This window comes from Gadus chalcogrammus, chromosome 21 (genome assembly GCF_026213295.1).
Source record: "Gadus chalcogrammus isolate NIFS_2021 chromosome 21, NIFS_Gcha_1.0, whole genome shotgun sequence".
NCBI classification, from domain to species: domain Eukaryota; kingdom Metazoa; phylum Chordata; class Actinopteri; order Gadiformes; family Gadidae; genus Gadus; species Gadus chalcogrammus.
In genome coordinates, this window is record NC_079432.1 from 13623723 (window position 1) to 13648722 (window position 25000).

Genomic DNA, 25000 nt, shown 5'->3' on the forward strand with positions numbered 1-25000 from the left:
GGTGGGGGGGGGGGGGGGGGGGGGGGGGTGCTGTAGTGGAGTGATGTTGTCGATAGAGAATGCATAAGAGGACCCACACCACGTCCCCCGCCATATCATTTTTGTCCTTTCAGTGTACATATTCTTCATCTCTCTCATCACTTCCCTCTCTCGCCCCCCCGCTCTCCCCCTAGCTCTCCTTTAAACCTCCAGTGTGCGTCGCTCTCTCATCCTGTCCTGTTTTTACAATAAGGCATCCCGCACCATCATCTAACACCACCCCCCCTCCCCACACTCTCCCTCTCCTTTAGTAATCTCTCTATCTCCTCTCTCTCTGTGTGCTATCTCTCCCCTCCTGAGTCCGTCCTCCTCGGCTCGCCTTATCTGGCAGCACAGCCAGCCGGCCCCTCTGAAGTCGTTTTAAATGTCAGCATTTGAATAGTAACGGAGATGATCGACGGGGAGATGGGCGGATAGCGCGCGCGCGTGTGTGTGTGTGTGTGTGTGTGTGTGTGTGTGTGTGTGTGTGTGTGTGTGTGTGTGTGTGTGTGTGTGTGTGTGTGTGTGTGTGTGTGTGTGTGTGTGTGTGTGTGTGTGTGTGTGTGTGTGTGTGTGGGGGTTTACAGTGTGTGTGCGTAGTGTCCACGGCGGTCTGTGACCCCCAGCAAGCTGCTAAATCGGGCCAACGCAAAAGGTTCGGGGGGGGGGGGGGGGGAGGCTGGAGAGGTACATGGAGAAACTTTTATTTCTCTATTTTTTCTTCAAGCAGAGTCAGACTTGGCGGACCGCGGCGACGATAGATTTTCTCATGTAGGTGAGGAAGCCATTAGGATCAAGGGGTTAAGTTGGTTCTCAACAGGACGCCATGTTGTCGGCAAGTCTGGGGACACCATGAGGAATCTAGCACTATGGACGCACACACACACACACACACACACACACACACACACACACACACACACACACAGGCATTTTTGTCAGTCACACAAAGAAAACATCTTAATACGTGTGCGTTGAATTCAGCCTCCCCATTAAACATTTATTCATGCCCACAGCGTAGGTTGAGTTGAGGTACAGTTGGGGATCGGATACGTGGCTTTGTTTTTTTTTCACCGTGCAGTATTGAATCTTCTCCTTCCTATACAGTGAATAATATTATTTTGATCTGTGTCTGGTCCGAACTGTTATGTCAAGGGAAGAGCTCCCATTGGCTGAAGTCTTTGACGCCTCGTTTCCACATACGTACATTCTCGTATGCGATCCAACCGTCTCCGACCGAAAGTCCATTCTTTCCTATGTGATTCTCCGTAATGTCCGTTTTTCTTCCGAGACTCCTCCCCTCCGTAAAATTTCTGTCCGGTATGTCCATAATATACGTTCAAAAAATTTAACCTTCGCCGTCGTTTTACGGAGATACCGTATGAAAGTTTTTATGTTTTTCACAAAACATGTAAGTACCTGGCAGGCCAAACTCCTCACCGATCTCTTTCCAAGTCTGGTTGGTTTTGTTTTTATCTCTGTATATGTCGATCCTCATGTTCCAAAGTACCGGTCTCCTATAAACGGCCATTATCATACGCTCCCCCATCTTTTGTCCGTAAATAAATTCATGTCCGTACGTAAAACACTAGCGACTCCTTCCATAAATTTACGGAAGCACGGATACGAAAAACATACGTATGTGGAAACGAGGCGTGAGCCTCTTGGAAGGCGTAAGTCCGTAACACTAGGCTTTCACCTTGGTGACAGCAGTGAAACAGCAGCACCTGTGGAGGTCTAAATAAATAATAATGCACCAGAAGGAATTAGATGGGATATGTGGTCAAATGCTATAACCCAGAGTAGGTTTTTGACTTTTGCCCAAGAATCATATTCGAAGTACGTTTGTTTATTAATATTAATTATCGAATATATTCGAATATTTATTGATCATATTTTGACCATTAAATGCCTTCGGTAAGACCTGGATTGAGCTTTGCAGGGTTTGTTTACCGGCGTTGCTATGGTTACCGGTCTTGCGTGTTCCAACGGTTTATTAGGTTTCTAATAAATCGCTGTCTAATCAATACTTCATTCACGGCCTCGTCCGTGGTCATTACAATATTATGAATAGACTGCGTCGGGTTCTCCGACGTCTCTCCCTCTTGGCCTGCCCATAACAGGTCCGAATATTAAGGGCTGCCTAATATTCGTTCGAATTTTGATTTATTTTTTGATATTCAAATAATATTCGAATAACGAAGTTCGGTGTCAAAGCCCTAACCCAGAAGAACCCTGCTAGTCCCCACACAGTCAGTAGAAGACCCAGCGCTCAAAGTGTTTGAATGGGGAACTGGTGATGGGTAGAAAGGGGTCAAGGGGAGGAGAAGACTGCCACAGAAGGAGTACGAGAGAGATTTGGTTTTTTCACTGTTACCGTCATTGAAAACCACTGAATCAGCTCAACCTGCGCGTACACACGAGAAAGCCACAGATTCAATTACAGCATTGTGAGATGAAGGAGAAATTCTTTTGCCTTCAGCACTTCCAATTAAACCGCTACTATGAGAATGTGCTACATATAAGTGTGTGTGTGTGTGTGTGTGTGTGTGTGCGTGTCTTCACGGGTGAGGTGTGTCTTCATGGGGCTTTGATGCTGTTACGCTACATTGCAAGTGCCACTGAGGCATGGCATGTGTGTTTGTGAATCCGGAGTCTGAGGGTATAGGGATGGCGGCCGGGACGGGGCCATGTATGTGTTTGTGCGTGCATGCGTGTCTGTTTTTCCCTCTGTGCCTTCATGGTACCGTGTGTGTGTGTGTTTGTGTGTGTGTGTGTGTGTGTGTTGCGGACCCTCTGATGTCAACTTGTATAATTTCAGGCTAATTTCACCTATTCTCTGGAAGTGTGTTTTGGAGAGGGGGTGATGGGGAATGTGGAGAGGAAAAATGATGCGACATAACTTTATGAGTGCCCTTCATGCCGCTAACATCTGGACACACACACACACACACACACACACACACACACACACATACACATACACACACACACACACACACACACACACACACACACACACACACACACACAGAGAGCCATGGTACGATGAGTGCAGCAGACACACAACAATGGCGGCCACTCCAAAACGGGAGTGTCCCCTCTGCAGCAGTGACACTTTTAGCATTTGAAAAGTCAGAGTGACGGCCCGGGGAAACGGATGCCCTGACAAGAGCCACTCATCTCCTACTCTCCGCCTCCCCACTTCTCTCCGCTTCCCTACTCTGGCTTCCCCTTTTCACTTTGGTCCACGGTCCGAGGATTTCTCTGGCGTTTGGAGACCAGAGCACAAACGACCAAAAGCCTTGATTTGATCTTGCAGCCAGAGAAAAATGGCCCGCGCTTTGGTGTAGAAAGCAGGTCAGCCAGTACAGTAAGCTGCTGGACTTGGCCCAAAATTTGCAATGATTTTCGGAGGGAGAATGTGATTATGAGCTCTTGAAAATTGGATTTTAATGAAGCAAATGTAATCATTGTCCTTGAAAAGGATTTTCTTTTTACGGGCGCAAACGTGTCACCTGGTCCCTGCTCTGTCTCAGACCGCCTGCTGCCCTCGCCCTCCTGTCTCAGTGGTTAATGGCGGCAGTGCCACCAGCCTAAATAGTTATCGATCCTCATTAAATGGATTATTAACGCATGGCGGGCCAGAGTAAAAGGGAAAGAGAGATGGAGGGACGAAATAAAAACAAAAGCGAGTGGAGGAGGGTGAGGAGAGATGGATTGAAAGAGACAGAGCCAGTTAAAGGGATGGGATGGATTTACATTTTTACAGTTAATTATTTGTGTGTGTGTGTGTGTGTATGCATGTGTGTGTGCGTGGACATGTGCTTGTTATCACAAGCACACTACCCTCCGGGGTTAGTTGTGTGATCTGCAGAAAATAAATCACATTTTGTGCAAATCTCAGTTTCACGCTCTCCCCACCCACCTCTCTCTCTGTCCCTCCATTTTCTCTCGGATCTGCTCTTTGTTCATAATTGATACATTTTTCGGCAGACAGGAATGGTGAGCTCCACAGATAACTACTAGACACAAGTTTGAGTGAGACTTTGTGCCAAAAATGAGACATTTCTGAATGATGAATGACAAAATGTGCAGTCAAACATATTCAATACGTTTTTATTAACAATTGTTCATTAGACCTTTGTCCCGTGGTTGGTCAATGATGTTATCTCTGCCTGATATCTACACAAATAAATGTATTATCCCTACAAATCCTCTCTAAGAAATGTAACTTTTGGCTCTCTCCCTGTTTACAATCTTTGATTTCATCAAAGATTGTTTTGCTTCTGCAAGAGGAGATTCTATTTTCATTCAGACATGTTTATTCGCTGTGAATGGTTAGCAGATTCTTTTCCAAATCAATTTCATTGTCGTCGTCCCCCCACCCCTGCCTTGCCTGCCTCCTCAAGCATTTACATTCCAAACCGTCTCCGCATCCGAAATTGATGTTGAAATATAGGAGAAAATGAACAGCAACTCCAACTGGGCCATGCGGATCCATACAAAGGGGGTAGAGGCCCCCGGGCCCCCCTTTGACTAAGCGTTCTGCCAGGGGCCCCCATCGGAATGCAGAAATAATATATTGGGGTGATTGGTATGTATAATGGAGTTTAGTGGGGGGCATGTAAATAACCATGGCCCCCACTCAGGGGCCTGATCAAACATTTGACCTTTCGCTCTGTTCGTATAAACGTACATTAGAGGACGCAAACGGTCCCTCCCACCCGCTGGTTGAACGGGGGTCGAGGTCCCCTAATCTGCTGCTACTGCATTACAGTGCGGTTTAAAGTGACAGCAAAAGATTTGTCACATGCCATCCTATAATGTTTTAAATCATGGCTCCCCTTAGATGTCGAACGTGTGCGTGTGTGTTGGTGAGTGCGTGGGTGCGTGCACGCGTGTACTTGCTCCTCTCTGTCCTTGAGCTTTTATCAAGTCTTCTAATTATTTTATTATGCAAATGAGGCACTATTATTTCATTAGCGAGGCAGCCAATCACAAAGGCTGATTAGGAAGCGATTAGCATGCATTCGGCCTCTCTGTGTCCTTGTGAATAGTGGGGTGGTGAAGGGGGGGCATTAATGACCCATCTGGATGCACTGTCTCTCTTGCTCTCTCTCTTTCTTTCTCACTCACGCACTCACTCACTCACTCACTCACTCACTCACTCACTCACTCACTCACTCACTCACTCACTCACTCAAATGCATTTGGACATTAAATCAGTATAAAATCAGTAAAATACAAAGATTTAATACATTTTTAAGCCAGAAAAAGTTTGAAGTTCAGAATTAGTGTCATCGAGGGTTTCCGGAAGCCACCAATTAGCGGCCATCGGTGGACTAGAATTTAAATAGGCCGGAAAATATCAATCTTGACGTCCATCTTGGCTGATCATTTTTTTTATTCATTAAATAAAGCAAAACAACATTGCAATTCAAAAAATGTCAATTAAAATGTCAAGCAAAAATCACAATTCAAGTTTTTTAATGAGCATATACATATATTAAATGTAATTGTCAGTGAATATGCATAAGTGCGTTGCTTACTGAATACATAGACCTAGTACTGCCCTCATTAGACACACTCGAAAGAATCACAGAAAACCCTTCACAGCACTAGTTTACAGTTGAGGTGAAACAGACGTCCTTTAGGAAATTAAAAGAAAAAAAAAAAAACGAACGTAACAATGAAGAGGATACCTGTGAAGAGGTACATGTGGAATACAGCGAGGCAGTACTAGTGTGAAAAAGAAAACAAACCTCACCTTTTAGGCCAGTATGGCTGGCATTCTTGGTATCTTTATAGCCACCCACAGTCACCATGATCACTGTACTTTCATTGCATCCATAGTGGTGAGCAACATTCATAGAACTATAATTATCGGCATCTGCTGGATCGATTGATCTTTCGTCTCGATAACAGTCTGTGTTACCAACCAATGTTTACTTGCACTGTGGTACGTTAATATAATTTGTCGAGGACCCTAACCCGATGCTATATCTCTAATAATACTGGTATTGTGAAATTGTACATATACTTGATCCTCATCAACCAACTATTGAACACTAGTCAGATGATTTCTTCTATGATTACGGCCTTCTGAAAATGATCAAATGATCCCCGGTTAAACGACTTGACCATAATACAGGGAAACAATGACGTAGGATTGCAGATAGGCAGGCCGTGTTAATGTTTAACACACTAAAGTAAGTCAATAGCCTGTCACATTCCTGGGGAAACATTGGCTGTTCACATCCAGCCTAATATAACTTCTTGGGGAATCTGATCATATATTCCAATAGAGGTGTGAACACTAAATATTCCTTCAAGAGTCATGTCAAAAATGCATTTGGAGGTTTTCCGAGGTACGTGTCAAAAGACGTCCCGAACTTCCAGCACACATTAATAGTTTTAGTCATATCTCATGGAGTGAAAGTCCAACTGCACTGGGGGGACAGCTTGGCTCAAACTGAGTTTTTATTTATTTTAATGTATTTTACTTTAAATATAAATACCAAAGCAGTAATACAGATGGTGGAGTGTTGCAAGTATACGTACATGTAGAGTGTGGATATAAAGTCACAAGAGGTGCCCAGAAATGCGTGGCTAGTTTGATCGCATTCGTCTCAGACTCTATGAGGACTTATCTGGATACAAGCCACCAAGTTTGAATGCAACCAATACATGATGTCTCTATGCCAGTTGGCAGGACTTTGGGTAAATAAGGAAGTGTTAACCAATATTGCAGGAAAAATCACAAGAAAAGGTATGTGTATGTGTTATTATCTATGGTCAATTTCACACACTTGATTTCCATAGGCGACTTTTATAACAGAAGACGCACCCACAGAGCCTTCTGATATAAGCGGTTAAAAGCAGTTTATACATCTCTCACAGAGCTCTGCTCAACAGTCAGGGAAAACATAGTGGGAGCTGAAGTTTGCAAGAATTTGAAGTGAGGACATTCCTTTCCAGTGTTGGGCTACAATGTCACGACTGCTATTAGTGCAACCACAGCACATGTGATTGTTGCTGCGCATTCCTGGCCAACACCTTCGCATGTTTCTGCTGTCGCCAGAATAGAAACGGATTTCGCTCTCTGTTGTGGAATGGTTATTGTGTTGCATTTTAGGAATTTAGGTGGCAAAAAATAGGTTTTGGTATCTTTCAGACTAATACGTGAGATACCTGAAATGTGAAGTGGAATGTTTCCTTTTTACTGTGGAGTTTCCCCCCTGTAGCCAAAGGCGTAACTTGAAGGAGACCCCTTATACAGAGAATTCCCCACACAATCAGCCAGGCTGATGCGTTGTGCTTCAGTGTCATGCTTAAAGCCCAGCGTTGAAAACTCCCCTTAGTGTTGAGAGTAAACAGTTGCCGAACACATTGTGCTCTGCAGGCTCTATTTAAGTCAGAGCTTTGGAACCTTGTACACCATTGGCACAGGGTGCATACCATTACGGAGAGATGGACTGTAAATTACACACGCAGTCACGCACGCAGTCATGCAGTCCCGCAATCACACACGCATGCAGTCACGCAATCACACACGCATGCAGTCACGCAGTCATGCAGTCACTCAGCCATGCAGTCACGCACTCACACACATCAGAAACGTGCCGCCGTTTGAAACCGTGCACGGAAGACTGCTAGACAGCAAGCCACTGACATACTCGGTAGGAGTGGGGTCGCTCATGCAAACGCACACGGACGCACACGCATGCACGGGGACACGCACGTCATCTTAAATGCGTGTGAAAAGTGTGGAAAAATCTGTAGCATGCATCATAATGTTCCCGAAAGAGCAGAAGACACACAGGTAGTGCGTCCTTCTGTAAGTAGAGGTGGCCGTTGTGCTGTTCCCAGGGGCTTGTGCGGTGTTGCTAGTGAACATGATTTCCGTGGTGTTGTGTGTGCGGTGAGATTAGCAGCTGGACCGTGGACCCAGGTCTGTCCACCCCCCCCCCCCCCCCCCCCCCCGCGCTGCTGGTCAACAGATGGGATAACAAAAGCGCACGTCGGCGACTCGGGCCCACTGGGTGACCGCTAAGGCAGCTGGGTGACCGCTAAGGCACCAGGAAAGCTATTAATGTTAGCCACATGAATCAGATAGCGCCGCAGCTTTGCTATCCCACCAGCTATATCCTCCTTCTAGGCCAATTGTTGACACCGAGCACTTTATTACAGCGGGCAGCAGGATGAATCAGATAGCTGGCAGTCGTCTGCATGGTATTCCTGACAGCTTTATTACTCATCCGAGCCCGGTATTATTGAAAGTTGATTGGTTCAGCTAGCCGTCAGTGACAAGGAGCGTCTCCCTATATTAGTGGGATTTCACATTGGGGGGGCGCTGAGGGGGGGGCGGGGGGGCGGGGGGGGGGGGTCTGGACTAGAGGCGGCCAGCTCAGACACTAGCCCTGGTGACAGCGCAGCTGATTGGCTGAAGGCAGCCCGTGATTGAGTCACATGGGTGATTTTGACCCGTAGTGAAGTCTCTCAGATCTGAGGCCTCTGGTAGTTTGTTAATGAGCACGCACACAAATACACCCGTGCACGGGCACGCACGCTCACACGCGCGGCTCATTATGTAGTTAATGGAGAATACATGTCTTATCAAAGCAAAAAAGAAAAATCCCCAGTTCTGTATTAATCAAACTTTGTGATTAGGAATGTACATTAATCATTCTAATTGCTTAAGGGATCGTCTTTATTTTTTCTCAGTTTCCCTCCTTTGAAGTCGTTCCCATAGGACGCCTGATCAGCCTTCTTCTAGAATGCTCCTTTGTGTTACATTGTGCTTTTTGTGTTTTCTCATTTTCATCTGGCGTGTATGTTACCGTCTGGAAGCACCAGTGAGCGTGGCTCTCGCCAGCCAGCCAATAAGAGCTGCAAAGGAAATAGGTCACCATATTAATTGTGTGACTGGGACCACTCTTTGTCTCTCTTCTGTGTTTAAGCTGTCTTTTTAATTTGATCAACTAATTCACCCGAGCTATATTCTCCCGTCCACGCCAGAGGAACTTACTCACCAACCGCTTGTTTCTTCTTCGCTTCTTTGGTCTGTTTCCAGGAAGCTGCACGTTCGACGAGGGCTTCTCCCAGTGTGACTACCAGCAGGACCCCTACGATGACTTTGATTGGACGCACATCAACACCCAGGAAGTGCCCTACGTGTCCCCGGAGCTGCCAAAAGGTGTGATTCACCCCCCCCTCCTCTTTTCCCATCCATTGTCCTCATTAACGCAGCTGTCAATCAATCCGTCATCTGGATCTCTCTATCATGACGGTCCCATTGGTCCAGGCCCTCCCCCATGCCCCCCTCCCCCCAATCTTCTCTTCAGTATGATGATGAAGGGGAAGTTAAATCTCTCTGCCCCGGGCTGAAGCTCTAATTAACGGAATATGAGGTCGTTAATCAACGGTGGCGAACAGGCAAGGTTGCCTACTTTTACACAATGTGAAAAGAGCAATGGTGGAACATTAGCCGGCTACACGCACACACACACACACACCAGTAATCAGCCCCTTGGGATTTTGATCCACAAGAAATGAGGAATGTCGCTCGGTGTGTTAAACGTTACAGTGTAGGGCTGGATCCAAATTTATCCGTCATTCTTGCTGATCAAATCCCCGCCGACAGAGACATGTTTGGTTCTCTATAGGAAGTACATTTTCCTTGAGCTTCCCCCCCCTCCATCTAAATGTAATTGCTAGATAATTTGCAACGTCCGAAAGGGTCTGAAATCCCCTTGTCACCTCACTTTATGCCCCCCTCTCATCCCCTCAACACAAACACACACCCACGCACACACACATTCCTCCTCGCTCTTCTGCAATCCTCTCTCCCTGGTGCTGAAGATGAAAGCGGTAGGCCCATCACTTGTTGCCATGACAATATAAGGCTGTTATTTATCTCTGGTGCTGATCACGGTGACAAGGCAATCTGGCTGACATTTAGAGAAAGGTTCAGTTCAACGGGAACTCTTTAACTCAGACACACACATACATTCACACGCGCACACACATACCGACACACACTCATTCCCTTGCCCTCTCTTCTCACAATAAATATGTGTAGCCAGTCCAATAATACTGCTTGATATTTATGGTCCAACAAAATATTAGAGTGGGTCAAGTGCCTTGTCATCGGGCACGAGGGAAAGTCTGTATTTAGGATTATTAACATATGAAAGCACTTGGTGTTTTTAATAGAGCCTGATGGATGTTTTGACTTTCCCAAATCCCAAATCAGATACAAAAGTACTACATGATGGAAATACTGAACTATTGCGGCTGGAGGGAGCAGGAAGGATTAAAAAAGCAGTTGTATTTCCAGTAGCAGAGTTAGGGCCAGAGGCAGAGGCACTGCGGCTGGCCAGGAGTTGTGATGGAGGGGTTTAAAGATGAGACAGAGGATGGTCCCGGAGGCCTAGAACATCAGAAGGAGGCGTTGTGCAGGGATCCCTTGCCCAGCCCTTGGGCTTCCTTGGCCAGGGACACCATAAACGTCCACGACTACTGTTGCTATCCTAGCTTTATACAATAATATTTGCAAGCGCAGAGTTTTCAATGGCTCAATATGTTTTAAGTGGAACCACATGTGAAAAGGCCCCATGTTTGCTAATGTATTACTATCGGGCTGGGTAGATGAGCAATTTAGCCAACAATCTTGTTTTTTCTTTCGGCAGGACATATTGATATTTTTATAAATAATATATTCCAGTCTTCTTAGGTCCTAATTGTTAATCCCCTTTTCCTGCTATAGGCAACACACAGTAAACAGAGATGGAGCTGGCATGGGTTTACAATGGAAATAAAACTCTGGCATCTAATGTCTCTGGAGGAGGGGGGGTATTGGCAGCATTTGCCATGCCAGGGGCTGGATCTTACATTGGCACCTCGCGCTGGCAGCACTGGGTTAGCCTGGAGCCTGCCAGCGGTAATGTACATGGGACACTGGCTCTGTCGCTCTGCGCCTAAGCTGACTAATGCAGATATACACTTTCACGGATGATGATGTTGATGTTGTTGTTGTTGATGATGTGAGCCCCGAACGCTTGAAATTCAGCAGGCATGTAATTCTCTCCCTCTTGCTCGCCGCATTTACTGTGATACGGTCAAGTAAAAGGAACGATCACGGTAATATAGATACAGTTCTGGAGGTGGGTCGCTCATATAATATGACATTATAGTAGGTATGGCGAAGAGTATGTGTTTTATGGCACTAAAGCTATAATTAATAGGGCAAGAAAACTTTCAGCAGGTGGCTTTTTTCAGTGTATGACACTTGATAGCCATAAAAATATTTTCTCTAGCTGATCTGGGTGACTTTAAGTGATTCAGATATTTTTGTTTTGATATTGGTCACAGTTTTGTGACGCCAGCCATTAATCCCTTCCAGCCCCCAACATTTTCCATCCCTGCTTGCAGACATTTATATGAATTGACCCTATAGGAACACGCAAACCGGTGAAAGCCAAACTGTCCATTAACTGGGATTTTTTACAGCAGGCCTGTTATTGTTTTTCGCTCACTAGACCGTCTTATGTTTGCTGTCTGTTGTTGCTGCTGTCGTTATGTGACATATCTACACTGTAAAAAAAAACAACGTAAAAAAACGGTAATATTCTGGCAGCTGGGGTGCCAGAAAAATACTGTGAAATAACAGATAATTTCTTTCTCGTAAAAATACGGTTAATTTCCATAATTAAAATACAGTTTAAAGTTGTAATTTTAACAAGATTTTGCCTTATTTCCATGTTGTTTTTAATGTTTAATTAGAAACATTCACATTATAAAACGGTTTAAAGTTGTAATTTTAACAAGATTTTGCCTTATTTTCATGTGGTTTTTAATGTTTAATTAGAAACATTCACATTTTAAAGTTGTAATTTTAACAAGATTTTGCCTTATTTTTATGTTGTTTTTAATGTTTAATTAGAAACATTCACATTTTAAAACGATGAAATTACCTAGAAATATGGTAAATAAATGTTGTATTACGAATAATACTGATTAAATAGACAGAAATTTGCTGTTCTTAGCTGGTTTTTAATGGAAAAAGGTTGTAAAATAATTTATATTTGATGTAATATAACAGTATATGGACAGAAAATAATGTGATTCATCTTTCAAAACATGTAAAAAATATTTTTTTAAAGTATGAGACTAAATGTTTAGTCTCATACTTACTGCTCAAGTAAGTATGAGACTAAATAAGGCACAAATAACCAACTTTCTATTGCATTTCTTTCAAATACTACATTTAACACTGAAATCCCAAAGCTTGAAATCCCAATACAACATTTAACACTGAAATCCCATTACTTTGCTCGATTAAAATGAAAATAAAATAAAATAGCACAGCCAGTGTTAGGCATGTGTAACTTAGAGCTGACTCTGGAGAGTGCTTGTCCTGCCTACAAATTGCATGTCCATAGGTCCTTGGTTTACAGAGGCTGAGAACTAACAAAGGATTTATAGCACATAAGTACGGACAGGTAGTGCATCATGAGATATTCACTGATTTTGACGACAAGAATTCCCCTTAATCGCTGACTCCACCTTCAAATAGCAATAGTTTGGACATTTTTGGAAAACACTAGACATTTTTAACACTGAAATCCCAAAACATGTTAGGTTGCATTATGTTTTTTTTTACTTTGCATAAAATTCTAATTAAATAATAAAATAAAAAAGTACTGCCAGTGTTTTGAATGAATCACCGCACAACAAACAATGAGTAGACCTAGACAAACATCATTAATACTACGAAAAATGTAATTCTTCCAAAAATCTAAATACTGCCAAAAGAATACAGGAAAAACTAAAGCTGCATGAGTGCATGTCAAAAGACAAGTGCATTCACAGAGCAAACATAGTCCATGGCAACTGCTCATTCAGCAGCTCTATTACTTTAAGAGAAAACAGCAAATCCGAGTCACATTTTGGGAACGCATGAGCTCCAGAGAAAACATTCATTTGATAATACAGTAGACATGCTGTATGTAAATACTGCAAGAACAAGAACAAAGAACCGCAAAGTTGCATGTGTACAGTCCAGAATCAAGTCAATGAGCAGGGTTAGGACAACAGCTCACTCATAGTCTGTTTTTGAGAACTTGGGCTTTCTTTGAGAGCGTGGTGCCGTCCAGCTCCATCACAACTTTTTGGCGCACTTCAAACGTGTTCTTTAGCTCAGGAGGGTAGTTGAGGTTCAATACATACATTAGGCCAAACAATATGGCAGCAGCTAATGCAGTGTTGTCAAGTCCTTGCATTATCTGCAGGCCTTCCAGGACAATCCCCACGTCCTCTGGACCAATTGGTTGCATCATTTTTCACGACAAATATTCCCACCGTGGTGTCCTCAATCGATTCTTTGATGGCGGCTTCGTCCTCTGCCTGAACAGTGAAATCACAAATAAATCGGAGTCAGAAAAAACAAAAATCATATTTACAATGGAATTATAATGAAAGTGCTATTTAAAAGATTTTTTCATTTTAAATAATTTAAGCTAGTCTGTGAGCCTCTCCTTTTCTCTTTGTTAAACTTAAATGCAGACTGTACATCTTTCAAATTAAAATGCCTATATAGTGTTGTGCCGATAAAACACGAGAGGGTTCATTTTATAGTCAAGTTTTAACTTGGATAAAGCACTCACCTGTGTGTCATGTAATGGAAGCAAAAATTAAACTAACCAGACCTTAAGGTCGAGCAACCAATATAAATGTTACTAAACACAACGGAAGTGTGTTGCGTAATTTGCATCAGTACAGTAGCCTAGATCTATTTCATTAAAGGGGACCCATTATGCTTTTTCGACTTTTATGACCTATGAACGTTGTTATAATGATTGATAGTCATGTTTAACCATACTCAAGTGTCAAATAATGACGTACATGCATTTCGACGTATTCCCTGCTGACAAGTCTGGGGTGGCTGTGCAGAGCGCTAAACACTCGGGACAACGTTTGCGATTCACAACGTTTGCGATTCACAGCCTTCATTTCCGGGAAATCATCTACGTAGAGGCACCCCTGCCATGCCCCCATATGCCTGGTCAAATCTGCCTGCGCGCGCTTCAAGGAAGGTAACCAATCACAACGGAGTTGGGTTGGCAGGAGGGGGGCGGAGAAGTATGGTTAAACATGACTATCAATCATAACAACGTTTATAGGTCATAAAAGTCGAAAAAGCATAATAGGTCCCCTTTAACTACGCTTTTTGGTATTCAAAAAATATCAAAATCGGTAAAATAACTCCACGAACTCCCTGACAAGATTTGCTGGGTCTTCGTTGAGGTACACACACAGCCACTTGAGAACACATTCCCGCCCTGCATCAACGTAATCTTCCTAGGTCATGTAGATTAGAAGAGAAAGACATTTGTTTGGAATCCTTTTTCCTCTATCAAATTTCTCTATAAATTCAGTATTTTATTTCCCAAAAATTCATTCTTACTTGAGTCATGGGGGCTCCTCGTGTCCTCCTCGTTTTCGAACAGCTTTAGAAGTTTGTGTCAGAAATCTGGATTGGACATTGGACATGGTGGTAATGCGCTTAAATTCTGCATTTATCTGAAAATAAAAATAAGACAATCATTAGATTACTTTATTTTCTAATGATCTTATATTTAAAATATATAAATTGGTCTGTATTGGTCTTCCAAACCTAGGGGTGCAACAGAAACTTCCTCTTCCACAAACTCCTCATCCTGGCAATCAGCTGAAGAATCATGTAATGATGGTGATGCTAATGTAGTCGTTAACACAATACCAGGAATAAAATCAATTAGGTTATGAGGTGTGTGTCGCTCTCTCTTATGAGACATAAACGTTCCATAAATATTGGTTTGAAAAGTACAGCCAACAAACATGTCAGAGACAATTTCATTTCTCCTCAGATGTATGTTGATATTAATAAAGTATTCCCTTTCATTAGATAGAAATTTGCATCTACATAAGTGACAGCTGAAAGTAACCAACTCTTTTTGAGTCAGACTAACTTGTGTTGAATGAACTCTACTTTGGTGTACAATTAAAGGTCCCATGACATGAAAATCTCAATTTATGAGGTTTTCTAACATAAATGAGTTCCCCTAGCCTGCCTATGGTCCCCCAGTGGCTAAAACTTGCGTTTGGTGTAAAACGAGCACTAGCTGTTCTGCTCGCCTTAGAAAAAACGGAGGCTCAAGCGCGCTGATTTGGAAATCTGTGCTCATGACGTCATGAGGAATCTCAGCTCCTCCCCTTACTCTGCCTGGCCCGCCCAGAGACGTTGGCCCGCCAATGAGACTCGACCGTGCGAGCGCCACATGTGTGTGTGTGAATACACACACTGTAACGCAAGTGTTTCTTGTCGGTTCTTTGACGTGTCTTGTATTTCCACAACGAGACTGTCGTGGGGGTTATCTGAGCCATGGTTGAGAAGGAATTGGGGGAAAGGAACTTTGGTTTGACTCGCTGAAGTACATGAACTGCGACATGCCGCCGGTTGCCGCGAGGCACCATCGCCCGGCAGCGGGCAGCCGGCAGCGCGCGGTTCAGTCGACTTCAGGTTGATGTGAAAGTGGAAGAACCAGAGACGTCGCAGAAACCCGACAAAGTCGTTTGTGATTCATAATATCGTCTGGAGGCGCACACAATATGTTATATGATATAGATATCTATGTATTATATGATATTATTTAGATATAGAGCTCCAGGACTGTAACGCAAGTGTTGTACACTTCCTTGTTATTTGGATAACCGTTCTGCTGTTGGTGTGATGGCGCATCACGTCGGACTCTCGTCTCTGGTATTTCTACAACGAGACTCGTATTGGGGGTTATCTCAGCCAAGGTTGAGAATGAATTGGGGGGAAGGAACTTTGGCTTTGACTCCCTCAAGACCATGAACCACGACAAGGAGGAGAAAGGGATCTTTGCCGGGCAGCGCTTATGCACCTCCGCCTCCGGCGGTGGTCCCTCAGCGGGGCTCAAGCGGGAGACATTCGCCGCCAACAATCCCTTTCTCCTCCATGTCGTGGTTCATGTTCTTGAGGGAGTCAAAGCCAAAGTTCCTTCCCCCAATTCATTAATTCGTGTTATGCGCCATCACACCAACAGCAGAACGGTTATCCAAATAACAAGGAAGTGTACAACACTTGCGTTACAGTCCTGGAGCTCTATATCTAAATAATATCATATAATACATAGATATCTATATCATATAACATATTGTGTGCGCCTCCAGACGATATTATGAATCACAAACGACTTTGTCGGGTTCTGCGACGTCTCTGGTTCTTCCACTTTCACATCAACCTGAAGTCGACTGAACCGCGCGCTGCCGGCTGCCCGCTGCCGGGCGATGGTGCCTCGCGGCAACCGGCGGCATGTCGCAGTTCATGTACTTCAGCGAGTCAAACCAAAGTTCCTTTCCCCCAATTCCTTCTCAACCATGGCTCAGATAACCCCCACGACAGTCTCGTTGTGGAAATACAAGACAAGTCAAAGAACCAACAAGAAACACTTGCGTTACAGTGTGTGTATTCACATTGATGTGGACGTTGAAGAACCAGGAACGTCGGAGAACCCAACGCGGTCGTTTGAGATTCATAATATCGGCTCACACAGCTTTTGGCCGTGATAATATATATTATATGATATAGATATCTGTGTAGGCTATATGATAATATTTAGATATAGAGCTCCAGGACTCCCGTGTGTTCTAGAATATTTACAGAACACGGCTAAAGGGTGTGCGCCTCGCCATTGCGATACATCCACTGTAAACAGAGCGCATGGTGGCTGCAAGCTGCTCAGGGCCACACCCCCACCCTCCTCCTTGACACGCCCACCGAAACAGCGCATTTGGGGGAAGCTCAATGTGCGACTGGCTCGGAGTGGCTGTAACTCTGCACCACGGCTGAATTTAGGGAACGTCTTTGAATACTGTGTTAGTTGCCCACTAATACCTATATTAAAGAATACATAAAATAGCATGTCATGGGACCTTTAAAGCATTCCAAGTCTTAAATGTACATGGATAGTGGATGGTGCGCCCAAAATGTGGATGCTTGAGTTATAATGATTAAGAAGTAAAGACCTACTAGCTACTGCAACGGAACACCCCTTACACTGCCATATCACTGGAAAGAGAGAAAGAGGGAAAAATGTTAGGCCAGCCAACCAAATACATCCATATAGCTTTCCTAAAAGAATCGGTCAACATGCTTCACAGTTACTCTTTATTGTAGTTTATGCAATTCATTGTTCATGGTGCTTTTAAACTGTTGAATAGGGACCTAATAAATCACACAGGAAAGTATATTACTGCAGGCTAATGTTATCACACAGTACCAAAATATTAAGATTAATTTTCATAAATTGACAGCAACATTCTAATACTATTAAGTTTAAATAAGTCAAGTGAATCAAATAAAGCATTTAAATACTCACCATTTCTAAAGAGCCTTAGGAACAATGCTTGAAGCAGAAGCCCGTCCCAACCCAACTGTCTCAACACCAATTACCTATACCTACAGAAAAAACTAAAACAAATATTTTATGATTCAAACAGTTTCTACAGAACAAGTTTACCCTTAAATAAACATTTCCATACAACAGTTAAATAAAAATCTCCCTCATTTCTCATTTTAATATGGCTCTATTAAGGTAATTAGACATCAAGACCTTAAAAAATAATACATTCTTAACACAACAAAATGAAATGAAAACATTACATTGTAGCGTCCCTCTGTAAAAATGCCACGAGACGGAACTGGGGTTTTCTGGCGATGTATTTCCCAATTAATACACAGGCTACTGTGGGCTGTAGCCAACGCAAAAGCAACTACATCGAATAAACTGTTGGGTCAGTGAGAACGGCGACGGTCTGTCTATAGCCGAGGGCTCCGTAGGCGTCACGAAAACTCGGCAATAGGAGCTAGCGTTTAGCATTAGGCCAATATTAGCATCGCACTTTAGCCTAGCTCTCTCCCCAGAACAACGATAACGTTTCCTGGTTCTCAGTCAATCACGACCCTACAGCCTATGACATATCCACCAACTCTCTGGAATCCCAACAACTCAACCCTGTGAAATGGACATAAACAAACTATTTTAACAGAGGAAAACACGTAACACAACTTACATAATACCCAGTCCGTTACAATGACTGGGGAAGGCTAGGTATAGCTGGCAAAGACCAAACCGCTTAAACTATGAATGCCTTTGCTACCCAGCGATGCTAATATTAGCCTAATGCTAATCGCTAGCTGCCATTGCCGCGTGTACGTGACGCCTACAGAGCCCTCGGCTACAGACAGGACCATCAAAATTCTCACTGGCCCAATTAATATACTCACACGTTTTTACGTTTTACCAGGCATAGCAGCATAACAAATAAAGACATTACCAGCGACTTTCCCCACCGTGGTATAGTGAATATATCCCAAAAAATGCGCCTACATTTTGAGTTGCTTAAGCATGCAGTTAGTAACTCCCCCTCCCCCCAGCGAATTACACCAATTAACTTAATAGTTCTAAGGAAAGTCAACTACGCTTTCACACGATAGAAAAACATGCTTTATTCCCTAATTTCGTGAATGAGTCATGAGCTAAATTAAAGTTGTTTAGGCCTAGCTAACGCCAGCGAATAGTAACCACAGCGAACTTTAACACATTAGTATAAACTATCAAAAAATGCCTTGACATAAACATGTTGCTCAACCTTACGAGCATTAAATAGAATAGAATTAAAACTAGTATTTTAGAGTGACTGACTCTAACAGTGACATATTTGGTAAGATTGAATTACCTTGAAAGATATCTCCCCAGGTCCACACGCATTCAACACAAAATGGCAACGTTCTTCTTCACCACGTGGTTGATGACGCGTTCATAGTGTTCCAGACAAAACATAACTTATTTCTTACTTCTTAAAATGACTGAAACTTATAGATTTAACATCCCTCAAAGCTGTAAGAGTTCTACATGATTGATATATGTTTTGATGAGAAACATAAATCAAACGTTTTGTATACAGTTTGTTTGTTTACAGTAACATTTCTATCCAAGGCATCCATAACTTGGTCAAGTCACCATACATGGATTAAAAACTTACATTCAACCTCACTGAAATTAATCCATACTCTATCAAAGGTTTCCATAACCTGGGTCAAGTAACCATGCATCCAAAACATTGGCAGAATGTAATGCTTTAAAGTGGTAGGTTAAGGAAACAGATGAAAAGCATTTAGTTTATGTGGTTAACAAATTTTCAATTAACAAAGAAATTATAGTAACATTACTAATTAAATAGTTATTTTACTTTTAATTTCTTAGTAACTTTAAATGATTTTTTACTTTTTTTAGAGTATTAAAGCTGAATTTGACGGTTTATTCCCTTAAATAACAGACAAATATTTGTGAAATTACGATATATTTGTGAACGTATTTTAACAATAAATATATGGATTTCTAATAGTTTTTTTTGTAAAAGAACAGGATCATTGTGTGTTTTCAAAGTTACAGTGATTTCATGTTAATTTACATTTGACATGTAAAATAACAGTCTCTTTTTGTAAATTAAATGGTATTTTAAAAATACAGACAAAATCTGTAAAATAGACAGTAAAATTCTGTTATATTACAACTTTTTTTTACAGTGTAGGTCTCCAAGGCGCTAGGGAGGTATTTTTAGCTGCATCGTCCTAACATTGTGGAGTCTGTCTTATGGCAGCCATCTTGAACATTGAATGATTTCCGACCTCAGCCATTTTAAGAGGACTGCCAGAACGCCGATGTCAGCCATCTTTGACATGTCTGCCTTCCAAGTGTCAGGGTTGCGACATCTGCCTTCTTGTTTCATTCTCCTCAGAAAAAAAAATATTGTTAGTATTATTATGTAAACCACATGCAAGTAACATTACTGGGTGGTCAGAAATGACAGGTATAACTAACTATTATTTCCATGCAATAATTGTATGGAAATGCAAAGTAAACTAAGATATTCTTGTTGTTGTGCCACAGGCATTGAGTTAAAATGATATGCCATTATGATCCATATGAAATGCTCACAGACAGATCTAGGCCTCTGGAAGGACAAGTGTATTTATTATAGCTGCAACGCAAGGTATTGGCATCCATTTTACCAGTGTCGTCAGCCATCTTGGTGTAATTGGCAAGAATGGCTATTAGTGAATTGTGAATCACTTATCTTATAGCCAAGAAGCTACTTGTCCCTGAATCGAAATACATAGAAATATCTTCAAATAACTCATTTGGTGACCTTCCTTCTCCGGTATTTTACAAAAATATATTGACTGGATGTAATGTAATCCACGCTAATGAAGTGAATATTCTCAACTGATTTGACACTGGTCACAATGCCTGGAGCGTATCTTTTATTAAACGTCTAGATTTTATGATATTTTCTGTCTCTTTCAGAAAATCCAGGAAAGGACGATTGTAATAATACATGCATAATACAATGGTGTCTGGACCATTTGCAGTCGAGTAGCGTTTGAGTCAAATGTGTTTTGTATTACACATAAAAGATTCCCGGTCATAGGGTGGCCCGACTAAATACGGCTTAGTTAACATTGAGCAATGAATTGTGAATTGTGAGAAAGAGGACAAATCCAATAACTGGGTTAGAATATTTTAGTTTGAAGATTGACTATTGTGTTTGTGTCCTTCTGCATATTTAAACACATCTCTGTGTTTTGTTGTCAGTTCCTGTTTGGACCTTGCTATGCTGTTCTATTCTGTTGTGGATTAGCCAAACAATGAACGCTAATCACCATTGTCCAAACTGTTTATTGTATGCGGCAGTCTTCCTACGATGTGACTTCCATTACAACATGCAAATTGGATTAGCCAACAAGAGAGGAAGTGTTATGTATAAATTGCAGGAATGGGTGTTGGGTTGCGTTCTGTTCGGCTCCCACCACGTTCGACACGAGAGACATGACAAGCAAAGCAGACAGGAGAAGGCCTCTGTGATCGTACACACGGCAAAAGCATCTGGTGGAGATCCTCACTGATTACCACAACATCTGCCCAGACGGACCGTCCTGTCACCGGCAGTATAGCCCGTCCAGATGCTTCGGTTTTCCCCCGTAGACAGACGCAAGGCTTTCCGTCGTGCTGTCTGCTGTCAAACCCCTAGCGGTGCCCGCATCGTCATTCTGTGTGTTGTTTCCAGTTACCTCCCTACTCATTACGGCTCCATTCCACATCGCCACCTCAAAATAAGAAGTTTATACAATGAAAATAGTCCAGTTCCAAAGGAAACCAGCTTTGGTGACTCGAGAGAGAGATTCGGTATTGGAATCGGTTCCGATGTTGTTGTTGTTTATAGAAACGTTAAACATGTGAACTGTTTGGTCCTCTTGTGCACCTCGTCCATTAAAGACAGGCGGACTCTCCTCAGCCTTTAAGTTTGCCAGAGCAATCTATACCGAGGGACGACTGTGCCTGTCCTGCGGTTGGAACACATTATGGCCAGCGCCGTGCGGCGACGGTAAACAGTCACACACAGCGGGAGGGAGAGGGGGACGGAAATGGAAAATGTAGATTTGAAATCCAGCAGGGGCATCAAAATGTCCCTCCTCTTATTGACAGGCAGGTCATGTTCTATTATGGGATGGGGAAACGCAGAGGGGAGGATCAGACTTCATTTCGCTACACTTTGCAACAGGGGTTGACAGGAACTCGCCGTTTTAAAGCAAAGGAAAGTCCATCAAAAGGTGGTAGACATTAACACATTAAGAACACAGGTTTGTTTTCAATTAGCGGGAGGTTACCTGGATGTCTTCCACTCCGTCGCCACGGTTTCCATTAGAACCGCTTCCCAAGGCCTCGGTCGACTTTAATGACAAAAGCCATTCAGGATGGTTCTGGATGGGTAAACACTCTAAATGAGACTGAGGCAGAGGGAGCCGGTTTGACCATATGGGTACTTTGTGTCACACAGTAAATGATATTCAACCAAACTGGCCAGGTTTGTTCATTGATGACCCTGCCATCCCGCTCCCGTTCAAACACTTAGTGCCTCCATACACAGAGAGGTCCTCCGCCGCCACCTGTTTGTCAGGCAATCACTCGGTTTGCAGCTGAGGCCAATCCAGAAAATAACTGGAACAAAAAGGGATATAGAGAGTGTACGTGATGAAATAACATTGAATACTTGGATTGTACGCGATGAAATAACATTGAATAATAATGTTGAATAAATTGAATGTACGTGGTGAAATAACATTGGATACTTTGATTGTACGTGATGAAATAACATTGAATACTTTGATTGTACGTGATGAAATAACATTGAATACTTTGATTGTACGTGATGAAATAACATTGAATAATAACGTTGAATAAATTCAATGTACGTGGTGAAATAATTCTACACATTGAATGTGATGATATGACATTGAATGGGAGGAAATTCGCGACGGATCCGATCAGTGCGTATCCCTTCCGGAGCGTATCTTCGGCCTCGCTATGACCTTCCAGCGAGACGCATGGTTTCCGTAACGCTCTCTGTTCTCGTGTGCGTGTCCAGGCTCCTACATGGCGGTGGACGTCTCCCAGTACGACGTCGGGGAGAAGGCCCGCTTCCAGCTCCCCGTCATGAAGGAGAACGACACCCACTGCATCGACTTCAACTACCTCCTGACGAGCCCCGACGGCTCCAGCCCCGGCACCCTCAACGTGCTGGTCAAGGTACGTGCTGGCCCCCGGCCCCGAAGAACCAGGACGCAGAGAGCACTCCCGGCCAGGATAATATTTAGATAGATAGATAGATAGATAGATAGATATTCTCTATATAGGCAACCTCTTTGCACTTGATTTGTTGTAGAGGCCAGATCAGGAGGTGTCATCATTTTAACATCATCAAATATTCTAAAAACTTTACACACAGTGTTAGCCTCGCGGGCGACGTAACAACTCCAGGCGACACGCCGTCACGAGGACTCTGTGGTAATTGCCTCAGTGGCTCAGCCGGCACTATAGCGCGCTGGGATCCCGATTCAGTTCAGACATTTCAGCAGCCGCGATGACCTTTTTTGGGTCTGTGCGTGTCTCTTGTGTTTACCATCAGTTCAAAACACCAGCAGAACTTTGTGGATGTTGACTGGTTGGATGTTTATTCCGGGGAGGCGGAGTGCGCTGGCTCAGAGACATGTTTTTCCGTGCCGCCGCTGAGTGTGTGTGATATTAGTTTTTGCGCTGTTATGTCGTTCCATGACTCTGGCAGAGCGAGAGGGATCAAGGCCGGGCTGGAGAGGTTTGACAAGGGAGGGGAAAAAGCAGGGAAAATGTCAGACTGCTTTCCCCTCTCGCTGGGTACCAACCACTTGTGTCGTCTGGGTTCTACATTTTCCTTGGAGCATATCACTCATAGAAAGGGGATCTGAAGCAACGCTCTTATTTTGAATTTGTATTCATCACCGAGTGATGAACCAGGTCGGCCAAGCCAACCTCTGCTAAAGTGTTATTTGGTGTTTTGTTTTTAAATGTCATGTTGGCTGTTATTGTGTCCCTGCAGGTTAACAAGAGCCCCCAGATGGCTAACCCCATCTGGAACATGACTTCATACACCGGTAAGGGCTGGATTAGACCCCTGCATTATTAGATCGTCTTTCATGCTAAACTCAATCCTGTGTCCTTTAATCCCGATGTTCAACTGATGCTGATTTTGGCCTTTTAGGTAAAGACTGGCTGAGAGCTGAGCTCGCTGTCTCCACTTTCTGGCCCAATGAATACCAGGTAAGAGCTCAGTAAAAATAAACACAGAATGATGAGTAATCTAACTGCTACTTCTAATATTCTAACACTGACTATTATGATATACATAATGAATTTAATCCCGCACCGCATACCATCCTACACACACACACACACACGCACACGCACTCGCACTCGCACTCGCACACACACACCAACACACACACACACACACACACCATCCCTCTCACACACACATTGCATCCCTCCCAAAGACACACACACCATCCCTCACACACACACAACACACATACCATCCCTCACACACAAACCCAGTTGATGTATCCGTGTTGACGGCGGCTCAGGAGGTGGTGTTGAGGCCACACTGAAGGGTGGGGAGCGGTACTATGGGGGGCGAGGGGCGCTGCGGGGGGGTGGTGACTTCTCTGTGGTACTCATGTTAATATTAGTTATTTCGTGCCTCCTGGCGTCCAAACTCTCCCTTGCTCCCTTACTCTTCCCTTCTGTCTCTGCCACTTGGAAGATGACAATCCCACCGGATTCAACTAAAGAAACAACGGGGAGATTCACAAAACAACTATTTGCTCACTGCCAGCCAATTAACCTCAACTGGGTTTACTCAAATGCATCCCAGGCTACATCTTCAACGACTACTACACCATGTGTACCAGTGAGGGAGGCTGGGATGTGTGTGTGTGTGTGTGTGTGTGTGTGTGTGTGTGTGTGTGTGTGTGTGTGTGTGTGTGTGTGTGTGTGTGTGTGTGTGTGTGTGTGTGTGTGTGTGTGTGTGTGTGTGTGTGTGTGTGAGAGACGTTGGCGGTGTCCTCCGTGTCTCGGCTGCCGACAGGGCGCCAACGTGTGTGATGAACGCGCAGTGTAATTAGCAGCTGGCGCGGCGCGCGTTATTGTCTTATTTTTTCCTTTCTCCTCGAGGTACACAAGCTGTATCTAGACATCCCCCTGAGTTTGTCCTCCTCCCATCTGTCTCTGCATCTCTCTCTTTCTCGCCTTCCCTCTCTTCTCTCTCCCTCAGTTCTGTCTCTCGCTCTGTCTGTCTGTCCGTCCGTCTGTCTGTCTGTCTGTGTCTCCCTCCGTCTGTCTGTCTCTGTCTCTCTATCCGTCGCTCTGTCTCTCTCTCTGTAACCCTCTCACTCTCACTCACTCAAACTGTCTCAGTGCATCAATCTCCATGTGCGTTGATGTGTCGGTGCTCATCACTTTATCTGTCATTTCTG

The 25000-nt window shown here is 43.6% G+C and overlaps 1 protein-coding gene and 1 long non-coding RNA gene across 10 annotated transcripts in view; one reads left to right on the forward strand and one right to left on the reverse strand.

Annotated features, from left to right (window-relative positions):
• ptprk (protein tyrosine phosphatase receptor type K) overlaps positions 1 to 25000 on the forward strand; it is a 107156-nt gene that overhangs the window by 27644 nt on the left and 54512 nt on the right. For all 9 annotated transcript variants that reach the window (XM_056581763.1, XM_056581765.1, XM_056581764.1 and 6 more), the window contains 4 exons: positions 9095 to 9217; positions 22579 to 22739; positions 23566 to 23620; positions 23728 to 23786. In XM_056581763.1, the coding sequence (XP_056437738.1) occupies positions 9095 to 9217; positions 22579 to 22739; positions 23566 to 23620; positions 23728 to 23786 (398 nt within the window). The remainder of the gene's footprint in view (positions 1 to 9094; positions 9218 to 22578; positions 22740 to 23565; positions 23621 to 23727; positions 23787 to 25000) is intronic.
• Positions 12039 to 19497, reverse strand: LOC130374811 (uncharacterized). Its single transcript, XR_008893682.1, has 6 exons — positions 18829 to 19497; positions 17469 to 17560; positions 17120 to 17158; positions 14699 to 14779; positions 14489 to 14604; positions 12039 to 13428 (listed from the first exon to the last, which is right to left on the reverse strand). It is a non-coding gene; the product is annotated as an uncharacterized LOC130374811 (long non-coding RNA).